The following is a 23,914-nucleotide window of genomic DNA, read 5'->3' as shown; positions in this document are numbered from 1 at the left end:
ACCGGAACTGTCAAGCTGACCTCAAAGTAACGGTAGAAGAGTACTTTGTATCTTTACCTTCGTCACAATTAGCCGAATAAAATAAATTTGTTATTTTTGTTATATCTTCACTCTTCAACACAAAAAATATTCCGGTTTCTACTTAGGAATAGATGTAGAGTGAAGAGTGAACCCTAAAATCGGCTTCAAACCCTGAATTAGGGGTGTTCGCGGATTGGATTGGATCGGTTTTGAGGAGAAAAATCATCCGATCCGATCTCGTCGGTTTTATGATTTTGTCATCCAATGGATTTTTTACTAAATTCGAATCCGAACCAATCCGATCCAATCTATAGCGGTTTGGATTGGATTGAATTGTTCGGTTTTTGTTTCACTTTTTTATACTTTGAAATTGTGTTGTATAAATTTTAAAAATATATAATATATGATAAATACAATGATACATAATTTATAACATTAATATAACATTCATAAATTATAACATAATCAACATATTTTAAAATTATGATTATAATTGTTTACTTTGATGCATGTATATAGTAAACTTTGATGCATGCGTGATATAATCAATATATATACAATAAATATGTACTATGTAAGTGTAAATGGAATGATATATGTATAACTAAAAATATACATATTTGTGAATGTTCGGTTTGGATTGGATTGGTTCGGTTTTGGAAATCAAATCCGAAATCCGATCCGATCCAATAAATAATTTCGGTTTTTTCAATTTTCAGTCCGTTCGGTTTTCGGTTTGATTGGATTTCAGTTTTTTTGGATCGGTCTGTCGGTTTTGTTTGGATTGGTTCAGTTATGAACACCCATACCCTGAATGTCAGTATGAGGGGAGAAAGCTTAGCCTCAATGTTACAGTTTTGAGTCGATTTTAGGTTTTATTGTTGATTTTAGAGAGTAGGGTCGATTTTATGGTTCAAGGAGGGTCGGGCGTGTCAAAGTCGAGTTGGCACCTGTTGAAGTGAGTTAGGGCTGAGATGATGTCAGTTCAGGCGGGTCGGTGTTGGTTCGAGAAGGTCGGTGACGGGTCGAGTCGAGCAGATCAAAGCAAATTTGTGCGTGCCAGCTTCGAGCAGGGAAAACAAAATGGGGGTCAGATAGGGTTCGGGTCAGGTTTAGGATGGGTCGGTGGTGAGTCGAGCAAGTTGGCGACGAGTCGGGGTCAGGTCTGGTAGGTCAGCACCAATTCCAGCAGGTCAAATATAGAGTTTAGGTTTTGGGGATGATTTTAGGGTTCTGGTCAGGTTTTGGGGGAAATTTTATGGCTCGAGGCTAATTTTCAAGTTTAGGATAGGATTTAGTGTTTAAATCAACCTGACCCATTCAGATTGGTCTGACTAATTCACGTCAAACTTGTTCGAGTCATACAAATTGATTTAGGTGATCCAACAGGTTCAGGTCGATCATGACCGTTTAGGTTGGTCCGACCCGTTCAAGTTGAGTATTATTATTATTATTATTATTATTATTATTATTATTATTATATATATTATGATTATTGTAATGGAATTAATTAAGTTTTAAAGGTTTATGTTTTATGTTACAAATTAAGAGTTATCATTATTTATTAAAATAATTTAGATGAAGAAAAATCAATGACATTATACGAATATAAAACTTTAGGCTAAAAAGCACTTTTGGCCCCTGATGTAGGGAGAGACGATGCACTGTTTGAAAATATGAGGGGTAGAAACGTCGACAAAAATATAGTAGGGACAGAATTTGCACAAACTTAAAACATCAGGGGCCAAAAATTTACAATTGAAAGTTTTCCAATCATTTTATTCAAACAAGAAAATTTAAAAATCCAAAAAAATCAATTCATTCAATTAAATTCCATAACATTCAAAATTCCTTAAATTTCTAGATTACCTCATTCAAACACACACTAAAGGAATGAAATCTGTAAAAAAAAGACACTTCAAATATTTAAAAGTAGGAATAATGGATCATTTCTACCTTGATCAGGATACTTAAAAATTTAAATATAAGCATAAAATTCAAAATTGGTAACTATATAAAAGGAATGTTCTCTTGTAGAATAAAATATATTTTTTAAAAACTAGTTGTGTAAATCACCTATAAAGGTAATTTTAGACCACCTTAATTAATCAATATGATTATTTATAAAAAAATAAAAAAATAAAATTTGAAATTTCTAGTCCACTTATCTTATCTATTTAAAAATTTTCCACTTATCTTAAGTATCATTTGTCCATCTAAGACTATGATGGTTTTATCAATATTCATGTTAAGTGATTTAAAAAAGGATTAAAGGTATATAAACTATCAGTGTAAAATTTATTTACAGTCATTTGTATTCCGTCAAATCAAAAAAAATATTTTTTTTGTAATTAAAATTTAGACTTAAGTATGTTTTTGGTCCCTATAAATTCAGAGTTATTTGGTTTATGCCCCTCTAAATATTTTTTGGAAAAACCCCTAAATGAAAAATAATACTGAGGTTTCAGCCCCTATCGTCACCTTCCGTCCATTATCTATTGAATCCCCTAACGAACACTGACATGACATGATTTTAGAGGGACCTAGACCAAAGAACCATAAGTTTAGAGAGACCCTAAACCAAAGAACCATGATTTTAGAGGACCTAAAACCCAAATTTTATCATGTCTTAGGTCACTCTAAAATCATAATTCTTTGGTTTAGGCCCCTCTAAAGGACAAAAGGTGATGGCAATGGTTAAAATCTCAGTAATATTTTTCATTAATGGGTGTTTTCCAAATAATTTTTTTAGAGGGGTCTTAACGGAAAAAAAAACCCTAATTTTAGAGAGACCAAAAACATATTTTAAATTTTAGTTCCTCTTACATGACATACCATTGGTTGTCAATGTAAAAATCTTTTATACCAAAATTGCATATCCATTGAACTATTTCTCACGTTTTTTAAATATAAAATAGTACATTTGTAGCATAAGTTTCACATGTCATCATCCCTATGCGTAATTCTAACATAAAAGAGAAGAAAACAATAATGGAACTGGAGAATATTCTAAGAAGAGGATGTAAAATGCAGAGAATGAAATTAATTATAACCACCCGCAAACAAAGTAAGAATCTAGAGCTACCCTTTTTTTTTAAACAGAATGTAGAGCTACCTACAACCGAGCGAGGCACAAATCTGGCATATATCCCTGTAAAATTGAGCTGAATTGGAATTGGTTCCAGCAAAAAATATGAACAACTTTTTGGCTCCCACGGTTACCTATCATTAACGTTCTGGTGAAGAAAATAAAATATGAACAATTTTTATGCACAGAAAATATGGAATGAACACGTGCTCCATTTTGTTCTGGCATTATTTTACGGTTTAGGTTTATAGGGTCGATTTCACCAAAATAATATGATTTAATTTGTATGCACCGATAGTATAAATAGTTTTACACATTCATTTAGTCATATCTTCATTTTCAATTTAAGGCTTAAATATGTTTGGGGTCTCTAAAATTGTAAGAGAAATCAAATTGGGTTCCTGAAATTTTTTCTTTGAAATGTCATCCCATAATTTTTTTGAATCAAATTAAGTCATTTTCATTAATTTTTACTAGTCAACGATCTAGTGGTGAACATATTCAGCAGAAGGCGTCCACGAGGCTAATGAGGTGAGAATGAGTAAATGAATTTTTGGGTTGAGCTATGGATTAAGATGAAGGGGGGAGACAAATAAGATGAAGGTGGAAGATGAAGATAAAGAATTAGGAATTAATTTTTTTATTAAAAGGGACTGAAAATATGATTTAAAATTTACAGGGACTAAAATTGATGTGAAAGAACCCACGTGGACAACCTCTGCGGATGAGGTTCGCCACTGGACGTTGTCTAGTCAAAATTGATGAAAACGACTTAATTTTTCAATTTTTTTCAAAGACCCAATTTGATTCCTCTTACAATATCGGGGACCCCAAGCATATTTAAGCCTAAATTTAAATTTATTTATAACATGACAAATTGATGAATTCTTATTAGATGATTGTGTAAAACTCTTCTATACTTTCGTCCCCGAATTGTAACTCAAGTAATAAGAGTTAGAGACATATGGGGCGGGTGAGGAGGTCCTAAGATCAATCGATGGAGGGTGCAATTTATATTTCCGTGCATCTATAGTAATTTAACTAAAATAATATAATATAATATAATATTATATAGTATTTTTTTTATAATATAATATAATAAATATAATATAATATAATATAGACCGCTCCCATAAAGAAAAGAAAAGAAAAGTTTGAAAAAGTTTTTAATTACTTTTCATTCATGCTTTTGGTAGAGATTAATCAAGATCTCCCTTTTATTTTCAGTCAGCTCCTCTCTATTACTGTAATTAAAAATGACACTGGATAAGAAAGAATATCTCATGTGATTTGATTCCAAAGAATATAAAAGGGAATATATGTATGACGAAAGATTTTTTTTGACTTCAAAATATATCATTTCCTGTCTTGTAAATATAGGAAAAGTTCCCTGAAAGTTTATTGACCATGGGAATTAATCAGCCCATTTTAGGAAAAAGAATACAACAATATAGATTTTTCGATTTTAAAAAAATCCTTAAGATGATTCACAGAATCCTATATTAATGCTTACCACACAACTTTTTGAAGCCTTTTTCTCCTCCTTGACCTTTAATTATCATCTTCTCCCTAGCTTTTTGAATCACATAGGAGTGCTATATATTTGATTCCTTGTCTAGCCACTTATACATCTCTCTCTCTCATATTGGTTGTTGCATACAGAGTTCTATCCAGGTTACTTTTACATTCTTTCTTCAACATTATCTTAAGACATAGACTATGGATTTTTTTATAAGCAAGAAATAGATTGTGTTTGGATATCTGTTGAATTAAGCACAAACAAAACTCATAGCATCAATTTTAAGGCAATGGGTTTATTTTTTTTAGTATATCGTGATGAAAATGTGCTCATTTTGTACTCAAGTGGTATCTAACATGCATACACTACATTACAAGTATCTAGTAATTAATTATATTTTTTTTTGTGATTTATATAGAAAAGAAGGCATATTTTTTTGGTGGGGGAAGTGAAGAACAATTGAAACAATGGATGCTCGTCAATTAACCGCACTTGTTGTTGATGATGACATCATTGTCCGAATGATATATGGAAAGATGTTGAACAGAGTTGGTGTGAAAAATCAAGTCGTGGAGAATGGGAAAGAAGCTATAGACATTCACTGCTCTGGTCAAAGCTTTGACCTTATTTTCATGGACAAGGACATGCCTGTTATGAATGGCATTGAGGTAATTATCAACTCTACATTTCACACTTACTCAACAATCTTACAATTTTTTTTTGTCTTTTGATTGATGTTAAGATCCCACTGATCTAGAACTATAGTTGTCTCTTATAATTAACAATTATTTTTTAATTGAACTTGTGTTTTCACACCCTTACAAAAATCTAGTTTGAGTTTATTAATTTTTTTTGAAATGTAATGGAGTTTATTAATGTTACAATTTATGATTTTTTTATTGATGAGGAGTAAACTATAAAAAAGTTCTAAGTCATGACAATTGACAATTATTTCATAAGAATATAATTAATAATGGATCATAATGTTTGTTTGTGTGTTTGTATAGGCAACAAAGGAACTTCGATCAATGGGGGTTGATAGCATGATCGTTGGTGTAACAGCACACTCTGTTGATGATGCCCGTGGCCAAGAATTCAAGAAAGCAGGACTAGATGACTGCTTGGAAAAGCCCTTGACCATGGCCAAGCTTACTTCGATCATTCACAAGATCAACAACAAGAATTTCACTAATGTTTGAGTTAAACTAGCTACAGCTGCATTCACATGTAATACTCTGAGAATAAATGATGACTTTCATCAACAATAAAGTCTTACATGTTAAATTAATTTTAAGTTTGTTCTTATCCAATATACCATACTTAATTCTAATTTTTTGAAAATGAAAAATATTAAAAAATATAAAACTATATTCTTCTTCAACTCTTCTTTTTGTTCAAGTCAATCATATTAGTTGTTCAGGTAGTAAGTCATAATTTTTTGAATGAAAAATTTACGAGTATAATCGAATAAAAGTTAACCAAATCATAAGAAAATAAGAGTCCAAGAGTAATATGAAAGTTAAATTGAGTTGGTTTAGGGTATTAATTTTTTTAAAATCTCAAGTCAAACTGAATTACCATTCATCAACCATGCATATTAGTTGGTCAAATAGTCAAGTTGGGAATATAAAATATTTTTTTGTAAATGAAAAGTATTAAAAAATATAAAATTATATTCTCTTCTTCAACTCTTTTCTTTTGTTCAAGTCAATCATACTAATTGTTTAGGAAGTCAACTTTTAATTTTTTAAATGAAATATGTAACTATATAATTGAGTCAAGTTGGTCAAGTCGTAAGAGAATAAGATTTCAAATCAATAAAAATGGAAGTCAAATTAAGTTGGTTTAGGATATTAACTTTTTAATATCTCAAATAAAAATAACCGTGGTCAAGTCGTCGGGTAATGAGTATTAAATATATTTTTAAAAGTTGAAAAATATTAAAAATATATGAAATTATATTTTCTTCTTCGACTCTTCTCTTTTATTCAAGTCAATCATATTGATTATTTAGGAAGTCAGGTCTTAATTTTTTAAATGAAATATGTACTTGTATAATCGAGTCAAGTTGGTCAAGTCGTAAGAAAATAAGATTACAAATCAATAAAATGAAAGTTAAATTAAGTTGGTTTAGATTATTAACTTTTTCATATCTCAAGTCAAAATGAAGCAGGGACAAGTAACCGGATAATGAATATTTAATAATTTTAAGAAATGAAAAATATTAAAAGAATTTAAAATTATATTCTTCTTAAATTTTTCTTTGTATGTTCATTCAGGACAACATTTCTCTTTCATCTTTAATCTTCACACCACACCACCAACTCAAAATGCCTTATCCGCCACTTAGCCAAGCCCATCACTAGCAACGTACGCTAGCTATCGCTAACCTATCATTCTAGGCCTCCAAAACACAACACCACTGATATCATTTTTTATAATTTGAGTTTAGATCTAACTCTAGCCCTGAAGATAGTTCATGATTGTTTTGTTCTTTAGAAATCAATTTTTTAGTTAAATCTCTAGGCAATATGAGACATTTCGTGTTCAAAATTGGACTTAAAAATGCGAAGGTTATAGAACTGGACATCTTAAAACAACACTTAAAGCAATTCAACTATAAATTTATTTATCGATCTCGATCCTGATATTCATTTTACTTACTATCTCGTCCTTTTTCCTTTCATTGAAACCCATGATCATCATCAAAATGGACATCTTGTTTTTTCAATGACAATTAGATTAAATACACTAGAGCAGTTAAATGGCACTAGCGTACACTATGTAAATAGAGATACACCTCATATATATGAGCAGTGCAAAATAGCAATAGCACAACGCTATAGAATTAATCACACTATGTAACATATCATGATTGCTAATGAATTCACAATCAAACAAGAAAAAGCAAAAAAAAAAATCTGGAAAGAATTAACTGATTAAAATTCTTCTTTTTTTTGGTCAATTAAAATTCTTCTTATATTCCCAAAAAAAATAAAAAGAAGGTTACAAAAAGAAAATCATACAGCTTGCCACTTAATATGGCCCAAGGTCATTATGCTGATCTATCGTCATTCATTTTTTATTAAAAAAATCATCATACTGGGCTGAGAAAGCCCAACATGTCCTCTCTTATGCGTCGAATGGTCTTTTTATTTTATTTTTAATAGTGTAAAGAAAGAAAGACAAAAAAAAAACAATTGTTTTGAGTGTGTTTGGTATGGCTGTGAGAAGTCTCTGATAGCCGCTGCAGCCCCTTCCCCTCCCTGGGGTGGGGGCTCACCTTCTCCTTTTTTTTTTTCCGTTTTCTGCATCTTTTCCCCCTCTGTGGGTCTGCTTTCTCTCCTAAGTGAGAGGTTTTTACCCACTTTGTTAGGGTTTAGTTCTCTCCTAGGTGAGAGTTTTCATCTAATCGGATTTATTTTCTTGTCTTCCTCTGCTAGATCTCTCTTTCTTCTTCCTACAACCTCCACCTGTTCCCCCTTTCCTGCCTCCAACCGCTTTTCTCTGTTTCGTCTCCTCATCACCACCATCCTTCCCCTCCCCTTTCCCCTTACTACTGCAAACACCAGCAGACCTTGTTTTCCGGCGAGGTTAGGCTGAGCCGACCTCTCTCCATGCTAGAGGCATAGCTGCGGATCCAAGCTTCTAAAGAGTTGAACAAAGCAGCAACAAGTGGAGATCTGAAGAAAGGAGACAACTTTGGTTCTTGCTGATAGTAGATCTTGGGTTTTGAAGTGGGTCGCAGGTTTCCATTCCGCCTCTATTCTGCCACCTCTGTTGGCTAGGGTTTGGAGACCCTGATGGCTAGTGTTTGATTGGCCCAGCTTTCATGGGCTCATGCTTTGGGCCTTCTGGGCTTGTACTTGCAAGAGTTCTCTTAATCTCCCTTAGTTCTAACTCAGTTTAGATGTTTCTAAGGAGTCAAATGCTTAAGTGTTGATGAACTTTCTTTGTAAGTTAATTTGGGATTATGACCCAATCTTCTTTTTCATTCAATATGTATGATGTTCAGTTGTAAGTGCCGTTGGGCTACCTTTATTATTGAATGAATTTGAACCTTCGACCAAAAAAAAGAGAAGTCTCTGATAATCATTTATGAGAAGTAAGCTATTAAGTGTAGGTTCTAGATTTTCATGCCTTTAATTGTGTAGCACCACCAAGCATCAATCGTATAGAAACTACGTATAGAAAGAAAAATATGCTTGACCAAAAAAAAAAGGAAGAAAAATATGTCGTTCACAAGATTAAGAGTTATGATATACATTCACTTCTTGTCATTTATATAATTAAAACACATATGGCATATCTCTGAAGGATTCTAGCAGCTTCAAACATTAGTGGTGACTAGAAATGGCCACTAAACTATATATTAAAAGGATGTCGATTTAATGTGAAAGTCAAGGTAGGGTTGTCCAAAAAAATCGGTCCGACCAGAACACGTTAAAATTTGGATTTTTATGCTAAATTGGTTGGGTCGGTTTGGATCGTAGTTCACTTGGGGTGAAGGAATTCGATATTTGTTGTTCAAACTAGTCAGTTTTGGTTTGGGCTCCAACGCAATCGAACTAGGTCTTAGGAAGAAAAATTTGAACCACCAGTCAGGCCCAATCCAACCCTAGCCCATGAGAAATATATATTCTCACTGTCCTCTAACCATAGCCTTTAGTCGTCGCCTTCTCGAACCCAAACCTAGTCGCCTCCCCACCGTCACCAGTCCAGGACTTATCCTCTCTTCTTCTTGAGCCACCACCACCATTCTCTTATCTTCTCCTCAAAAGAATGAACCACCACCGCCACTTCTCACTCTTCTCCATGATGGAAGAGTTGAAGCCATCATCGCCACCACTTATCCTCGACAGACTCAAGCCACTATCGCCAACACCACTACTTATTATCTCTTCTCCAAATTTGAAAGCGTCATTTCTCCTCTCTTCTCCAGGTATGGATTTATGGGTTTCTTCCCCATCATCTCATCTTCTTTTTTATGGTTTTTTAAGTGAACTAACTGAATAAATCCACCCAAAATAATGACAATTCGTTCAACCTAATCCCAGCTACCCGTCACCTAGCAGCGGACGATCGCAGCCTAGTCGTTTGATATTTTTTCACCCGACCAAAATTGGTGTTTGGGCGCAAGCACGCTAGCAAGTTGAACAATTATATGTCTAAGCATCATTTCTATAACAACAAAAATAAATGCATAAAAAATAGCAAAATGACTAACAAATATAAATGTCATACACTCATATTCAACCATAAAAAGTGCAAACAATGAATTTTAACTATTATAAATGTTTGTGAAAGTTAAAATTTTGCCACTAGTATATATTCATATGTAGCAAAATTTTGTGCGTCTATATATCATTACTGTTTAAATGTTGAACTCATCAATTGAGATAAACTGACAATCAAATAAAGATTGAAAAATTATTTAATTTTTTATCCATATCAATAATTGAGAACTGTCACATCAACACTACCTCTTTTGAAAAGTGTTTTTTAGTCATAAAATAGTATATAAATTTGGTTTTGCAATTAAGGTGTGGGGATTACCTTGAAGAGGGAGCATATGAATTATATGATTTAAAAGGCATGCAAGTGGGGATAGTGGGTGGTGGAATGGAACTATGGAAGAGTGAAAGTGGGTGTCGAGGCTGTAGGGAACCCCAAATGTTGGTTAATTGCACAGCATGGCATGCTCTTTCCTTCGCCACGTCCCATTTTTTAAACCACCAATGACTAACACCTGTGACTCCCATATGCGCCACTGATTAATATCATGAGTTCGTTACCTAGATCCCGAGAATTATACAGATGGTCTGAAACTGTCACAAATTACAAAACTTAAAAAAATAAATGTGATACTAGCAGTGTTAAACCGCCACACGATTGTGGCGATTTCACATCTCTAGTATTACGTTTTTTCTTTTTTCTAAAGATTCACAATTTCTTGTGGTTTAAAACTATCACAAAAATTATATACATATATCAATTTCTCATGGTCATTTTTCTTGTAGTGGTTGGATGTTTATGATACCAGCTCCAACAATCACTATCGTAATGACTAAAATTAAATAACGTAAAAATATCGTGAAAAATATAGGAACTAGGTAGATAATAATCTATCAAGTTTCACTTTCACTTAAGTATAACAAATGTACATGTTGATGACTTAATTAGTAATGATAAATAAATTTTTCTTAAAAAGTTAAGTGTTTTATTTTCATTCATTAAACTTATTTGATTCATAAAAAAAAATTGTTCGCAGTATTAAGATTATATTATATTAGTAAGTGATATTATGTATATACATATATTTGTAAGCGATTAATGGTCCAAGAAACATGCATGATTACTGCAGCGGAGCGGAACCACCTGACTACAATAGATTTGCATGTGCATATTGTAATAATTTTCTTAGGATAATCTTCATATATAAACTAACTTCTGAATAGCAACTTGTGCCGATTAACTTGTTTGTTTTTTTATAAATTGTCCTTTGTAGTTAATTAAGAGTAATGATATATACACACCTCATTTTTAAAACACTTCATTTTCACATCTTTTTGTTTCTATCTCTCTCCTCTTACCATCTATCACATCTCATACTTTCTCTTCCTTACTTTTTCTTTTCTTCCTATCTCTCTCATCATTCCACCTCACACACCTCAAAAGAGAGGTGTGTGAGTAACATTATTCGTTAATTAATGGTGTGCCGCCAATTTTTTTCTGAAAATAGCAGGAACATGTGAACATCCTGCCAAAATAATAAAGATATTTGTGAATATTAAAATTGAAAAACTTATTTAATTTTTCATTGGGTCAGGAATGCGTGCCATGCAACTGACATAAATGTGATTAGTTGTGTCTGTTGACTGTAATAGTCATGTACTAACAAATGACTTCCCATTTTAATTTCAGCCATTATACTTAAGCGGGCTGCGCAGTCACAATCGTGAAATAAAGGAAATTTTTCCTTTAAGTCAGCCACTGAAAATCAGATGATGAGATTCTCTCTTCTGAAAAAGATAAAAATGATACTATTCCATACGAGGTAACCATTGATTAAATAAATGAATATTGCTCCAGTAAAATTTCCTTCTGAAGTAGAAAGTCTTCAGATAAGACCTCACAATATGCCAAGAAGAATAGATCGAGTTTGAGAGAAAGTGAGTCAATTCACACAGGTAACTCCATTTTAATGAATGGGCATGCTCTGATTAGTAAGTTCTTTTTACTTAATTATTTGCAAATTTATATTATATTTGTATGAGTAAAATACACTCACCCCCTCAAGATTTGCAAGAATGACACTCCACCCCATTCTTTTTTTAAATCTACACTCCACCCCATTTTTTATAAAGGCAAAATTTAGTGACGAAAACAAATTCGTCACTAATAAAAAATAATTACTAATTAGTTAAAATTTAAATAAGTTTAATGCATATACACTATCATACATTAATTTATGAAAATAATTTTACTGAATTAAATTTAAAAAAACATATTTCTAACCACAAACGGTCACCACCATCTGTCTCCAAATCATATTTCTAACCACAAACGGTCACCACCAAGCCTTTGCTCCCTTTAACACGACGGCCACTGTCCCAGAATGTGAAACCCCATGGCACCACCATGCATCAAAGTTTTGTTGCGACCTGAACCACAGAACGTGAATCGCACATTCCCAAAGCTACCTGTTCAACTACTTCTTGTGAACTTCACCCCCTTTAAGTTGCGAGCGAACGCTCTATTGGTCTAAGATGTCGTTGGATTTTGTTAAAAACGGTGCTCCACCGCATCGTTGGGTTCTAATAACCTCCGATCCACTTCATATTTCTTAATTTTGTTTCTCTATTTTCTTCACCCATTTATCTTGCTTTTTGGGTCTACAATCCAATTTTCAAAATTTGAGGTATAAAGAGATTATTTTGATTAAAATTGAATTATTACCAAATATGAAAACACAAGCATGTTTCCCTATATTCGAGATATGGTTTGTAAACCGGTCGGGTGTGCTATTGCAGAATTCGCATTGTGAATTTACGGAGGAAGACCGCGATTGAGAGAATGAGGAGGACTGTGATATTTTCATTTTTAAATTTATTGGATTATATTGAAAATATTTTTTGAAATTATTGATTAACAATTTAAATAATAACTAATTATTAATGAAGAATATTTTTCGTCACTAAATTTGCATCTATATAAAATGGGGTGGGGTGTAGATTTTAGACAAGAATGGGGTGGAGTGTAATTTTAACAAACCTTAAGAGGGGTGAGTGTACTTTACTCTATTTGTATTAATTATGCATGTATGATTATGCTCCATATGTATTATTCTAGGTGAGTGACTTGGGCAGAGATATCAACATGGATGAACTCTTCTAATCTACATACACACTCTCAAAATAAGGACGGTGCCCGAGTCGATAAGAAGGTTGCGGAAACTTACGCAAGTACAATCATTGATTAATTAACTTGTAATATATCATATGTAATTATAAATTTACTTTTTATGTGTTAAGAACTTAATTTCACCTAGGCAGGTGTCTCAACTCTCAACAATTCTCAAATGTTTCAAAGAATTAATGAGACATCAACAGAGGTTGACTTCCTCTACCATGTTAAATTGTGGATTGAAAAGGCTTGTGAAAGTAGAATGATTGAATTTGTGGTGTCAAGAACATGTCTGCACACATCAGAAGGAGCCAAACCCCAATTAAATCTATGGGCATTAGTCAGGAGAGAGTCAAGAGGAAGAACCTAGAGAAAAGATTTCATTTTCTCTGGTATTTTAAGATACCATAGTTGCATAAACGTAGAATTAGAATATGAAGGAGAAATAACATTAAGAACCCAAATATATAAATTGGAGGATTGGATGTGAGGAAATTTATCATGTTTTCGAGAAGCAAATACTTTTATGGATAATCTAGCAAAACATGGGTGTAATAAGGAAAGAGCTCTATGGGCTATGTTATAATCCATGTTGTTGTTCTTTTGGTCTTGTAATCCTAATCTTTCATTAACGAAACTTTGTGTTTGTTCGAAAAAAATTATTGGAAGAATAACCTAGCCTAAATTCATCGAGATGAGAACTCTTATGCAATTGGCTCGTCAAGAGGGGTGCTCATTGCTCAATTCCCTACGGCTGGTTTTGAGATACTTGACAAGCATGCTCGTAAGTTTGAGATCTTTTTGTTGAAGGATTCTCTTACGATTGCTTAGTTTTATGTTGTCTGGTTGGCTGTTATTAGTTTTCTGAACAAAAAAAACCAAAATTACTCAACTTTGAAAAATAAAAATGACTTTGAGGAAATAAAGAAGCCCAAAACAACAAAAATCAAGGATAGAGAATAAAACTAAAATGAAGTTGAAAAAGGTAGTAAGTAATAAAAGAGGAGAAAGAAACGAATTGAGTGCAAAGTGCAAGCAGTCAAAAATGGTTTTGGTGTTTAGCTTGGCATTATTCCAAGAGAGACGACATCTTCTTATCTCTGGGTATTTGTGGGTTCGGTGGTTCCTCTTTCCATTCTAAAGCCAAACCAAACAACGCAACACCACCACCTACCTGCCAACACGTTCTCTTCTGCAATCTCCATCGATTCCATATATCCATCCTTCCCAATCAACCTCCATATATTATTCTGAACTAGCTAACTCTCATATATCCTTGTCTTTTTCATATATTCACTCCCACAACAACATCATCATCTTGCTCTGTGTAATTGCGTTGCTACTAAGATTCCTCTCTAGCTCCTTTTATTATTCCTTTTTTGTGGATGGATTTTCATTTTCTTCTCATCTTTTAGCTATAGAAACCATCTTCAACTTTCCATTTCCATAACTCCCAAACAAACAAACAAACATGAACCACCACTGCGTTCCAGATTTCGATTTCCAAATCGATGACCAGGATTACCCTTCATCACTACCCATGTCCATGCCTTCACCAGCTAAGAAACCATCCATGTAAGTACTTTCACAAATCTTCGAGTCTGTTTGGTTTTTAGTTTGAAAATGTTTTAGATCGACTAACAGAGATCCAAAACCGGACCTCGGACCTCTTTCATATTCGGGGCATTAGAATGTGTGATCTCGAATTCTATTGCCCTAATGGGCTTTCAAACTAAAAACCAAACACGGTCATCATCATCTTAATCTTCATATTTCCCTTTTTCAACTGATCTACTTTATAATTAAATTAACCATGAAAATTGAAACAGTGCAGACGACGATATCATGGAGCTGCTATGGCAAAATGGTCAGGTCGTGATGCAGAGTCAGAATCAGCGTCCTCTCAGGAAACCACCGCCGGCAGCGGCGGTGAGAAGCAACAACGACTATGCTCCTCCTGTTGCTGGTCCTTCCACTGCGAAGGAGATTCGTCCGGAGGTGGAAAATTACAACCAGCATCTCTTCATGCAAGAAGGAGAAATGGCTTCGTGGCTTCACTATCCAATCGACGACGGTGATGATCCGCATCCGCCTTTGGATCAGAGCTTCTGCGCCGATTTCCTCTATCCGCCGCCGTCGGATGTTAACGACAACGACAACAGTGCCATGCAAGCACCTGCTCTCACGTCTCGACTCACGGATCTCCGGAAGCCACCGATTTCGGCGCTGGCTTCTCCTCGACCTCCGATTCCGCCGCCGAGGAGGACGGAACTGGCGCCGCCGCAGAGGATTGCGGAACAGGCACCGCCGCCGAAGACGACACAGAACTTTGCCTGTTTGTGGAAGCATAATGCGAGAGCGGAGCCAGGACCGTCGTCGATTTCGAGAACCGCGGCGAGGGAATCGACGGTGGTAGATTCGTGCGATACACCTGCCGCGCCGGCGATGGCTCCGCCGTCTATGATTTCAGAGACGGTGAGAAGCTCGGCGGGAGGAGCGAGCGGTTTAGCGGCGCCATCGACTACTTTTGATGAACCGGGCGGTTCGAGTAGCAGCGGAGAGCCGGTTCAGAAGGTGGCGGCGCAGGAGCGGAAGCGGAAAGGAAGGGAAGCGGAGGACTGGGAGTGTCAGAGCGAGGTGAGTGAGTTAACTCAACTCTCTAACTCGGTGTTGGTTATTTTTTTTCTTTCTCTGTCCCATCACATTCACATTCACGGTTCGGTTAGGCATTCCCTATGCATTTTGCATTGGCTATCGTGCGCGGGGTGAGTGACGCGGGGTTACGTGCGCACACCCCCTTGCTCTGCACTGAGCATTAACTTTTGATTCTCGGTAGTGTGGCCTGTGGTCGTGCTTTTTGGTGCCGTCGTTTTCACAAAAGCGACTGTAGCCGTCGCGGCTCTGCATTGCTGCGCCACGTGTGTGGTTATAAATTCATCATCATTTTTATTTTTCAGAAAATTTTAAATATTCATACTTCAATTTTCAGCCACATGAGCAATGAGATAGCAAAATAATAGGAAGAGAAATGTGTTCGAATCTCACTCTCCTTACCCAATGCATAAGAGAGTTTGAGAGCTGAGACATAAAGATTGAGTGAGTTGAAGCGCGAAGGGTCTAGGGTTTGAATTCTAAGGAGTGACTAACTTACTAACATTATTAATAACTAATACTTGACTAAAAAAAACTTTGTTAATTCTTCCATACTATTCTTTGTCATATGCAACTAAAAGAAGGGAAGGGACTTCAGTTTAAGTTAAAGGAATAGTGATAGAGTAATTTTCATTTTATGTGAGAATATTCAGAAAAGTCAAAGTGACTTCAAATATGGATAATTAACCAAGTTTGTTGTTGTAGTGGTTCAACACTTCATTTTTTAAGCAAGTAGTTGGAGATTCGAACCTCAACTCTTGCGAATAGAGAAAACTCCTTGGCCAGCCCTCTACCGCTTAGACTGCGGGATTAGCCTCACAGTTGTCGGCTGTGGGGATACCTTGGTTAAGAGAAAAAAAAAGGATAATTGTTAGAAAGACTGTCCATTGGACAAAATTAGACATGTTTTATATGTAATTAAAATTAGAAACTTTGTCAAATTGCATGATTAAATTATTAATCATTTGCTAAAAAAAAAAGTCTTAACCATTTACTGGTTTCAAAGTTATTATAGAGAAGTTAAATGGGCCACTGGAACTATTGGTTAAAAAGAAAATGTATTATTCACATCAATTCCACATTCACCTTTAAAGTGAGATAAAAATATTTTTCGTACATCGGAAAGATAAATTGTACTCTTTAGGTATCAATCTCCCCCACCGAACCCACATGTCTTATATCTCTTACCACTTGAGCTAGCATTCGGGGACATAGAGATAAAAATAGATGTGAGAGATATGATGAAACAATGTTATGAGGAAAGAGTAGGAAAATATGAAGAAATGGTTGGAAATTGAATGGAAAAGAAAGAAATGTGCAAATTTTGATACTTTAATGTTCTAGAGAATGTGACTGGTGGAAACTCTAGATGGATTGAGATTATATGATGTGAAGTTGAATTATGGGGCTTTATCCAAAATGGAGTGGTTAAATGGCTGAAATGTTATCATATGGTATTTTACAAGTTATTAATGATTTCCCTGAATATATCAAGGTTGTAATGAATAACAGTCTTTTGCAAGTTGAAAAACCTAGAAAGGAGTTTACAATTGTTCAAAGGAGTTGATGTGACATGAAATGAGAGTAGAAAAAAAAAACTATATAAAAACGGGTAAAAACCTCATGTTATACACTTTAGATTCATTCATGTTTCACATAATAAAACTACCGGAGATCTTTACATTGGGCTAAAGAGCAAACCACAAGTAGATTGAATACCACATCTTTCACCTAAAACCTTAAAACATTAGGTGTATGAGTCATCTCACTTATAAACTGTTCAATACTCTTATTTTCTCCCAATGTAGGACTTACTCACCACTTGATATATACTTGCACTGCCGTTGGTGGTGCATCAACGGGACACGACATTACGAGAATCTTCACATTGGGCTAAAAAGCAAACCACAAGTTGATTGGACGACACCACATCTTTTACCCAAAACTTTAAGGCATTAGGTGTATGACTTCTCTCACCTAAAATGCTCAACACTCTCATTTTCTTCAAATGTAGAACTTACTCACACTTATATCACAACAATTTCTCCCTCTAGTGTGAGTTCATCTCAAGTCAAGGCGGAAGCCTCCAATACTTGTACCGCACGCCACTTCGGGGATCTCCACATTAGGTTAAAAAAGCAAACCACAAGTGAATTAGACATTACATCTTTCACCTAAAACCATATGGCATTAGGTGTATGAGTCATCTCACTTATTAAATGCTCAATAGTCCCATTTTTTTTTTCAATGTGAGACTTACTTACACTTGAGATCACAGCATAAACATGGTTCTCATAATATGGATAAATTATGCTGCCATCATTTGGAATTTGAGCCACTTATGCTGGTTTAAATTCATCTGTTTTGCATAATTTGTTACATGGGAACGTTATGCAAATATGAATATTAGATATTCAGAGAGAGCATTGTTGTACATGGCTTGTGCTGGTGAATCATGTTCACACTCTTATTTGAGTTGATGGGATAAGTTAGTAGTCAACTGGGCAGAAATGACTAAACCTGTGTATGTATGACTTTGTTATAGGAAAAGGTAAGTCTGAATTGCTTTGATTGATCACATAAGCTAAGGACTAAAATCAATTTGGACATACTTTTCCCCTGTTCCTATTTTCCTACATTTTCTACAATTTTGTTTAAACTTTTATTGTTTGCATCTTCTATATTCTTATTTCTATTTGTCATGCTGCAAAAGGATGTTGATTTTGAATCTGCGGAAGGGAAAAAACAAGTCCGTGGGTCTTCATCTACAAAGAGATCTCGTGCTGCCGAGGTCCATAATCTCTCAGAAAGGGTCTGTACTTGTTTTTCTTTTTTGAGTTCACATCTTTTATGCTTGTTTCCTCTTAATGTGAAAGTTATAACTTAGCATTTGCATGCAGAGGCGTCGTGATCGGATTAATGAAAAGATGAAAGCTTTGCAAGAACTTATACCTCGTTGTAATAAGGTAAACCCACTTTTTAAATTCTCAGTTCTTTTTCACTTGAAAATATAAGGGGTAGGATTTCAATTTTATTCCTTTCCTAGTTTTCGTTTCTAATTTTAGTTTTTTTCTGAATTCATAGTCTGACAAAGCTTCAATGCTGGATGAAGCAATTGAATACTTGAAGTCGCTGCAGTTACAAGTGCAGGTAAATTATCCTTCTTATTTTAGGTGCACAAATTCATTTCTTCCCCACTGTTAGCTTGTATTCTGAATTCATTTCCATGTATATTCATAAATCGTTTAGGCAGATTACCCTAAATTAAGCTCATTTAACAAATTGTTTTCTAAACAAGATGTTTTGGTAAGCATCCATCTTCTTCCACTTGAGGAACATTAAGGAGGCGTCTTGATTACGTACAATTTATCAGCATCCGCCACCATTTCCAAATGTTTTCAGCTTCATAAGTTTCGGAGGTAGGGAATGGCTAGAGAATGTAAGAAGCTATTTTGTTCTTTAAATTACTTACCATTCAAAAGAAACTTTACATATTTCAATTGTGAGAGGGAGATTAACATAGCCACAAATGCTGAATTGTGGGTTATATTTTTTAGATGAAGGATTTTGATATTATATTGTGTTCACATGTATTAGTTGTGTCATCTCTGTATTTGTAAATAATGACTCATAAAATAATTCATACTTTCCATGGTCATATACCTTTGTTTCTAACACCAACAGAGAGTGCATCTTATGCAGATGATGTCCATGGGATGTGGCATGGTACCTATAATGTTTCCTGGAATCCAGCAGTATATGCCTGCAATGGGAATGGGGATTGGAATGGGTATGGGTATGGACATGGGAATGACCAGACCAATGATGCCATTTCCCAATATGTTTCCTGGTTCAACATTGCCAGCAGCAACTGCAGCTGCTCATTTGGGACCAAGGTTTGGTATGCCTCCTTTCCACATGCCACATATTCCTGCACCTGATTCATCTAGAATGCAAGCGGCATCTCTATCGGATAACAATATGCTCAACTCCGTTGGTGCACCTGATCTAAATCAGTCACGGATTCCAAACTTCACTGATCCTTATCAACAATACCTTGGTCCCCACCAGATGCAGTTTCAATTGATGCAGGTATTTTGTCCTCTAATGTTCTAATTTGCAGTTTTTTAAACACAGATGTAACTCCTTGCTTCCTGTGATCCATTAGATTGCCTGCCATCTAGACATAAACTTATTTTCTTTTTAGTACCATTTTGGAGATGATATTCAGCGGTAATAGTGTGCTGGTTTATATGTCACATTAGCATATAAAAAACGGCTTAAAAAGGTCGAAAGACCCTTGAAATTACAAAGAGAATTAAATCCAGGACCTAAAATTTTTTTTGCATCAAATTAGGTCCCTAGAAAAAAATATTTAATTCAATTAAGGCCAAAGTGTGCTAGAGCTCAATTTTGTCCTAGTCACCTTTACCACGTGGTTTTTTTATTTTTTATTTAATTAGAAAAATTAATTAATTTTTTTTTTAATTCCAAATCTTTTATTTAAATAGAAAAAAAATAATAATAAAATCCCCAATCTAATAATAACCTAAACAAAAACTAATTTAAATAAAATCCCTAATCTAATTAATCTCTAACCTAAACTAAACCCTAAATTTAAGATCATCTTCTTTCTTTCTCTCCAAATGGCAGCCACCATGCAAAGAATGAAGTGTCACCGCCATCACCCTCTCTTCTCGGTTCCGACATGCTCCGGCCTCTGTCCGCAGCAAGTCCACCACCATTGGGGTCTTGGTGAGTTTCGCAACAAAACCCATGCTTCGGATCCTCGTTCTGTCGCCATCGACCGTCACAAACGCCGCTTTTAAGGGCGTTTTCCGGCCACCAATGGGACCACGATGATCCTTGCCACAAGGAGAACAAAAGCCATCAATCAATTTCTGTTTTGGACCACCTTTACTGTTGTGCACCACCGTGCCGTCGCCACGCCGCTAACTCTCTCGCTGCCAAACAACCATTGTCTCTCTATGGAATCACGACTGCTCCTTCTTCTTAGGTGAGTAGAAACAACCCGCAGAGCAGAAACAACCCGCAGGCGAGTAGAATTATAATGCAAGCGGGTCATAAATTATGACCATGGGATTTTGAAGTGGAAAATGGTGTCTTCTCCATGTTGTGCGTGTTGAGAAAACATGGAAGAAAGATCATGGCCAACAAAGATGATTTAGATTCCACAAATTTTGATGGGAAAATAGAGCAGACCTTTGATGTGCTTGAATTGTGTGCAGAGACTCATGTTGTGCGTGTTGAGAATATGTACCTTGTTTTCACACTTCTTGATTTAGGATTTGAGTATCAATGTGGCTGGGTAAATTGGGTGTATTGTGGGTGCTTCTTGCTGGTTTTGGGTAATCTAATATATGGGGTTTTTTTTTTTAGAACTCATCTGGGGTTGTTTCCTCTGTTTTTTTTTTCTTTTCTTGTTTTCTCGTGTTGGTGGTGCTGTGGTGGTGAAGAATGGCAGTGTGGGGGAAGAAGATGCTGGGGTTAAGAAAAGAAGAAGAAGAGGCTGAAGATTAGTGAAGAAGATGAAGACCATTTTATTTGGGGTTTGTTCTTGAGATGGAGATTGAAGAAGAGTGATGAAGATTATGTGTTTAGTTTGAATTTAGTTCAGGGATTTATTTAGATTAGAGATTTTATTAAGTTTTTTAATTTTTTTCTGCTTATATAATTGAGTTGGATTTTAAAATAAATTTTAATTAATTTTTCTAATTAAAAAAAATAAAAAAAAACCACGTGGTAAAGGTGACTAGGACAAAATTGAGCTGTGGCAACATTTGGCCTTAATTGAATTAAATTTTTTTTAGGGACCCAATTTGATGAAATAATTTTCTAGGTCCTGGATTTGATTCCCTTTGTAATCTCAGGGGCCTTTGGACCCTTTAAGCCTATAAAAAACAGAACAATTTCTTTTTTTACTTTATATGTTGCGTAAAAATTGGTATTTTGGTTGATGTTACCTCAGATTTTACTTTAAGTTCCTCTTAATTAGGAGGAAAAAAACTCCCTGGGAATTTGTAAGTGCGGTGTGTCTTTCTGTCTTTAATAATAGAGCAGATTGACTTGAACGTTTATGAGGTCCTTTTCCTTGTGTAGAATCACGCAACGAATCAACCAAGTGCAAGCAACCCAAGTAATAGTAGGGGCCATGAGAATCAAGAAAAGCCCTAGTCAGGTGAATTACTTCATCTTAGTATTCTACAAGATCTAATTATTTTGCTGTTTATTAGGTAGTCAGGTTTTTAATGATTTATGTGCTTACTATATTGTTGTGTAATAAGCTGCTGAAAGTGAATGTATGCTATTTTTCACAACCAAATGGGACCGCTCTTATTTTCGGTTCAAATCAATGTATACTAATTTTCAATCCTCAATTTTTATACGAGTACTGATAATTTATGTTGGCTACGCATAAAATTGTACTGAATCTTTCTGGACATTGGAAAGCAAATATGGCTGCTTCTAAGTATTTCAATTTTTTGTTGATGACATTCAGGATAAGATTGATTCTTTGATAGATACAATCAAGGGCTGACTATTCAAATGGTCCTGCTTATTATTGTATAGCTATTACAACTAGCTCTCACAATGGTAGTGTATTGTAATTCTAAAATACTTAATGCTGCACAAAACAAGGATAACATCATTAACAATGGACTTGTGCATTGCAGGTTCGTTTTTCTAGCACCTATACTGCGCCTGCCAAGTTCTGTAGTGTAAGGAAGCGAACTTTTCTATACAGGGTTAACATGTAAATTATTGTAACTCATTTCTCTCTCTTGTTAACCTCTCCTTTTTAACATCTTGAACTTTTCCTCTCGATAGATTCTTTATGGCAAGAGGTAAGGAAGTTGCATTAGATGGTAAAGTAAGTCATTACAACTGTTGATTAAAAAAAATAAAGGGTTGAGATTTAAAACACACCTTATTATGGTCAATTGGACTTGACCATACTGCAAGGTCGGTGGGATAACTCCTTCAAAGAGGTACATTTCACACACAGTTGGGCGTTTGATCGTGGTATGACCTTTGTCTTTCTTCCCTCCCAAAATGCATTTTGTTTTGTACCATCTGCTTGCCAATTTTAGCGCGGTTGTTTGAAACATGGTAGATAATGCCATTAATCCATGTATCTCTTGCCAAATGAAGAAGTGGTAGTTATGGTGGAAGGTTACCCTTGATTGCTAGCTTCATAAATCAATGGGATGACTAATGAGGTAGCAATTCGAGCAGTTGTCATGTTTTTCGTGTGTATAACAATGTCGACCAAAATATTGTGGATGGGTGATCCACTAGACAAAACTTTTTGGGTGGTGATGATATTGAAGCAGAATTAGGAATTCAACTACAATGGGTTTTTCATTTGCTTGATGATTCCAAGCTTCATCTAGACTTTAGCTGCATACGCCACTTTACCACTTCTAATCATGACTAGGTGATGGAAACTTCTCAAAAGTTTGTGAGTCACACATGGCATGCTGATTTGTTGGTTCGAATAAATATTTACGGACTTAGCCGATATGGATATGCCAAATAACTAACCTAGTTGATTCTCTAATCAAGTGATTACTTGATGAAGAGACTTTATTCTTCAATATAAGCTACTAAGACCCTCTATAGAACATGATTTTTCCATCCATTATACTTGCTTCTACCTAAACGGTGACTTTCCTGACTTTCCTACTCACTTTCTATCTTGGTGAGTTGAAGACTTGGTATTCTTAAGGAGTATCAGCTTACCCCACTTACATATAATCTAGGAAGTGGATTCATTTTTATTCCCATGTCACCTTAGGGTTGGTTTGGGATGATTGTGAGTTTTCAGTTTTTGTTTTCAAATGAAACATGTTCAGAAAGAAAGAAAAAAGAATTGAAATGTTTTTTTTACTTAATGTTAAAATAATTTCATCTAATTTTTTTTGAAAGTAATTTTATCTAATTTTTAAAATAACAAAAATGGTTTTGTGAATATGGGTTTTTGTTACCATAACATGTAACACTTTCATTCCCAAAATTCTTCATTATCCTCTCTTTCCACCTCCGTCTTCATTGCCACCACCACCCAACTACCTCCATTGTCGCTGTCACTTAGTACCCATTCTCAGTACCGCCACTTGACACCCTTCATCGACACTACCACGACCACCGCCTCTTTGCACCCTTTATTGCCCCCATCGTACCCTATGATGACCATCTAGTATTCT

At 35.0% G+C, this 23,914-nt stretch overlaps 2 protein-coding genes across 5 annotated transcripts; both read left to right on the top strand.

Moving 5' to 3' along the window:
- The first annotated feature begins 5,095 nt into the window (after positions 1-5,095).
- Positions 5,096-5,838, top strand: LOC130724656 (two-component response regulator 24-like). Its single transcript, XM_057575935.1, has 2 exons — positions 5,096-5,296; positions 5,636-5,838. Exons 1-2 carry the CDS (start codon positions 5,096-5,098, stop codon positions 5,825-5,827), a joined length of 393 nt encoding a protein of 130 aa, XP_057431918.1. The 3' UTR covers positions 5,828-5,838.
- An 8,223-nt stretch (positions 5,839-14,061) lies between these two features.
- LOC130730458 (transcription factor PIF1-like) lies at positions 14,062-22,631 on the top strand. Of its 4 annotated transcripts, none has more exons than XR_009016355.1 (9): positions 14,063-14,609; positions 14,869-15,671; positions 18,400-18,498; positions 18,587-18,652; positions 18,771-18,836; positions 19,389-19,778; positions 21,807-21,885; positions 22,207-22,301; positions 22,382-22,631. XR_009016355.1 is itself a non-coding variant. In XM_057582469.1 (8 exons), exons 1-7 carry the CDS (start codon positions 14,506-14,508, stop codon positions 21,879-21,881), a joined length of 1,608 nt encoding a protein of 535 aa, XP_057438452.1. In that variant the 5' UTR covers positions 14,063-14,505; the 3' UTR covers positions 21,882-21,885; positions 22,382-22,631. The 4 variants fall into 4 exon arrangements, 2 of the variants coding, with proteins under 2 accessions (XP_057438454.1, XP_057438452.1); XR_009016354.1 differs by having other exon boundaries at positions 14,064-14,609; positions 14,864-15,671; XM_057582469.1 differs by lacking the exon at positions 22,207-22,301 and having other exon boundaries at positions 14,864-15,671.
- The last annotated feature ends 1,283 nt before the right edge of the window (positions 22,632-23,914 follow it).

The sequence above is a fragment of the Lotus japonicus genome, chromosome 1 (assembly GCF_012489685.1).
Source record: "Lotus japonicus ecotype B-129 chromosome 1, LjGifu_v1.2".
Lineage (NCBI taxonomy): Eukaryota > Viridiplantae > Streptophyta > Magnoliopsida > Fabales > Fabaceae > Lotus > Lotus japonicus.
The sequence above is the reverse complement of the archived record's forward strand: the minus strand, read 5'-3'. Positions and strand labels throughout refer to the sequence as shown.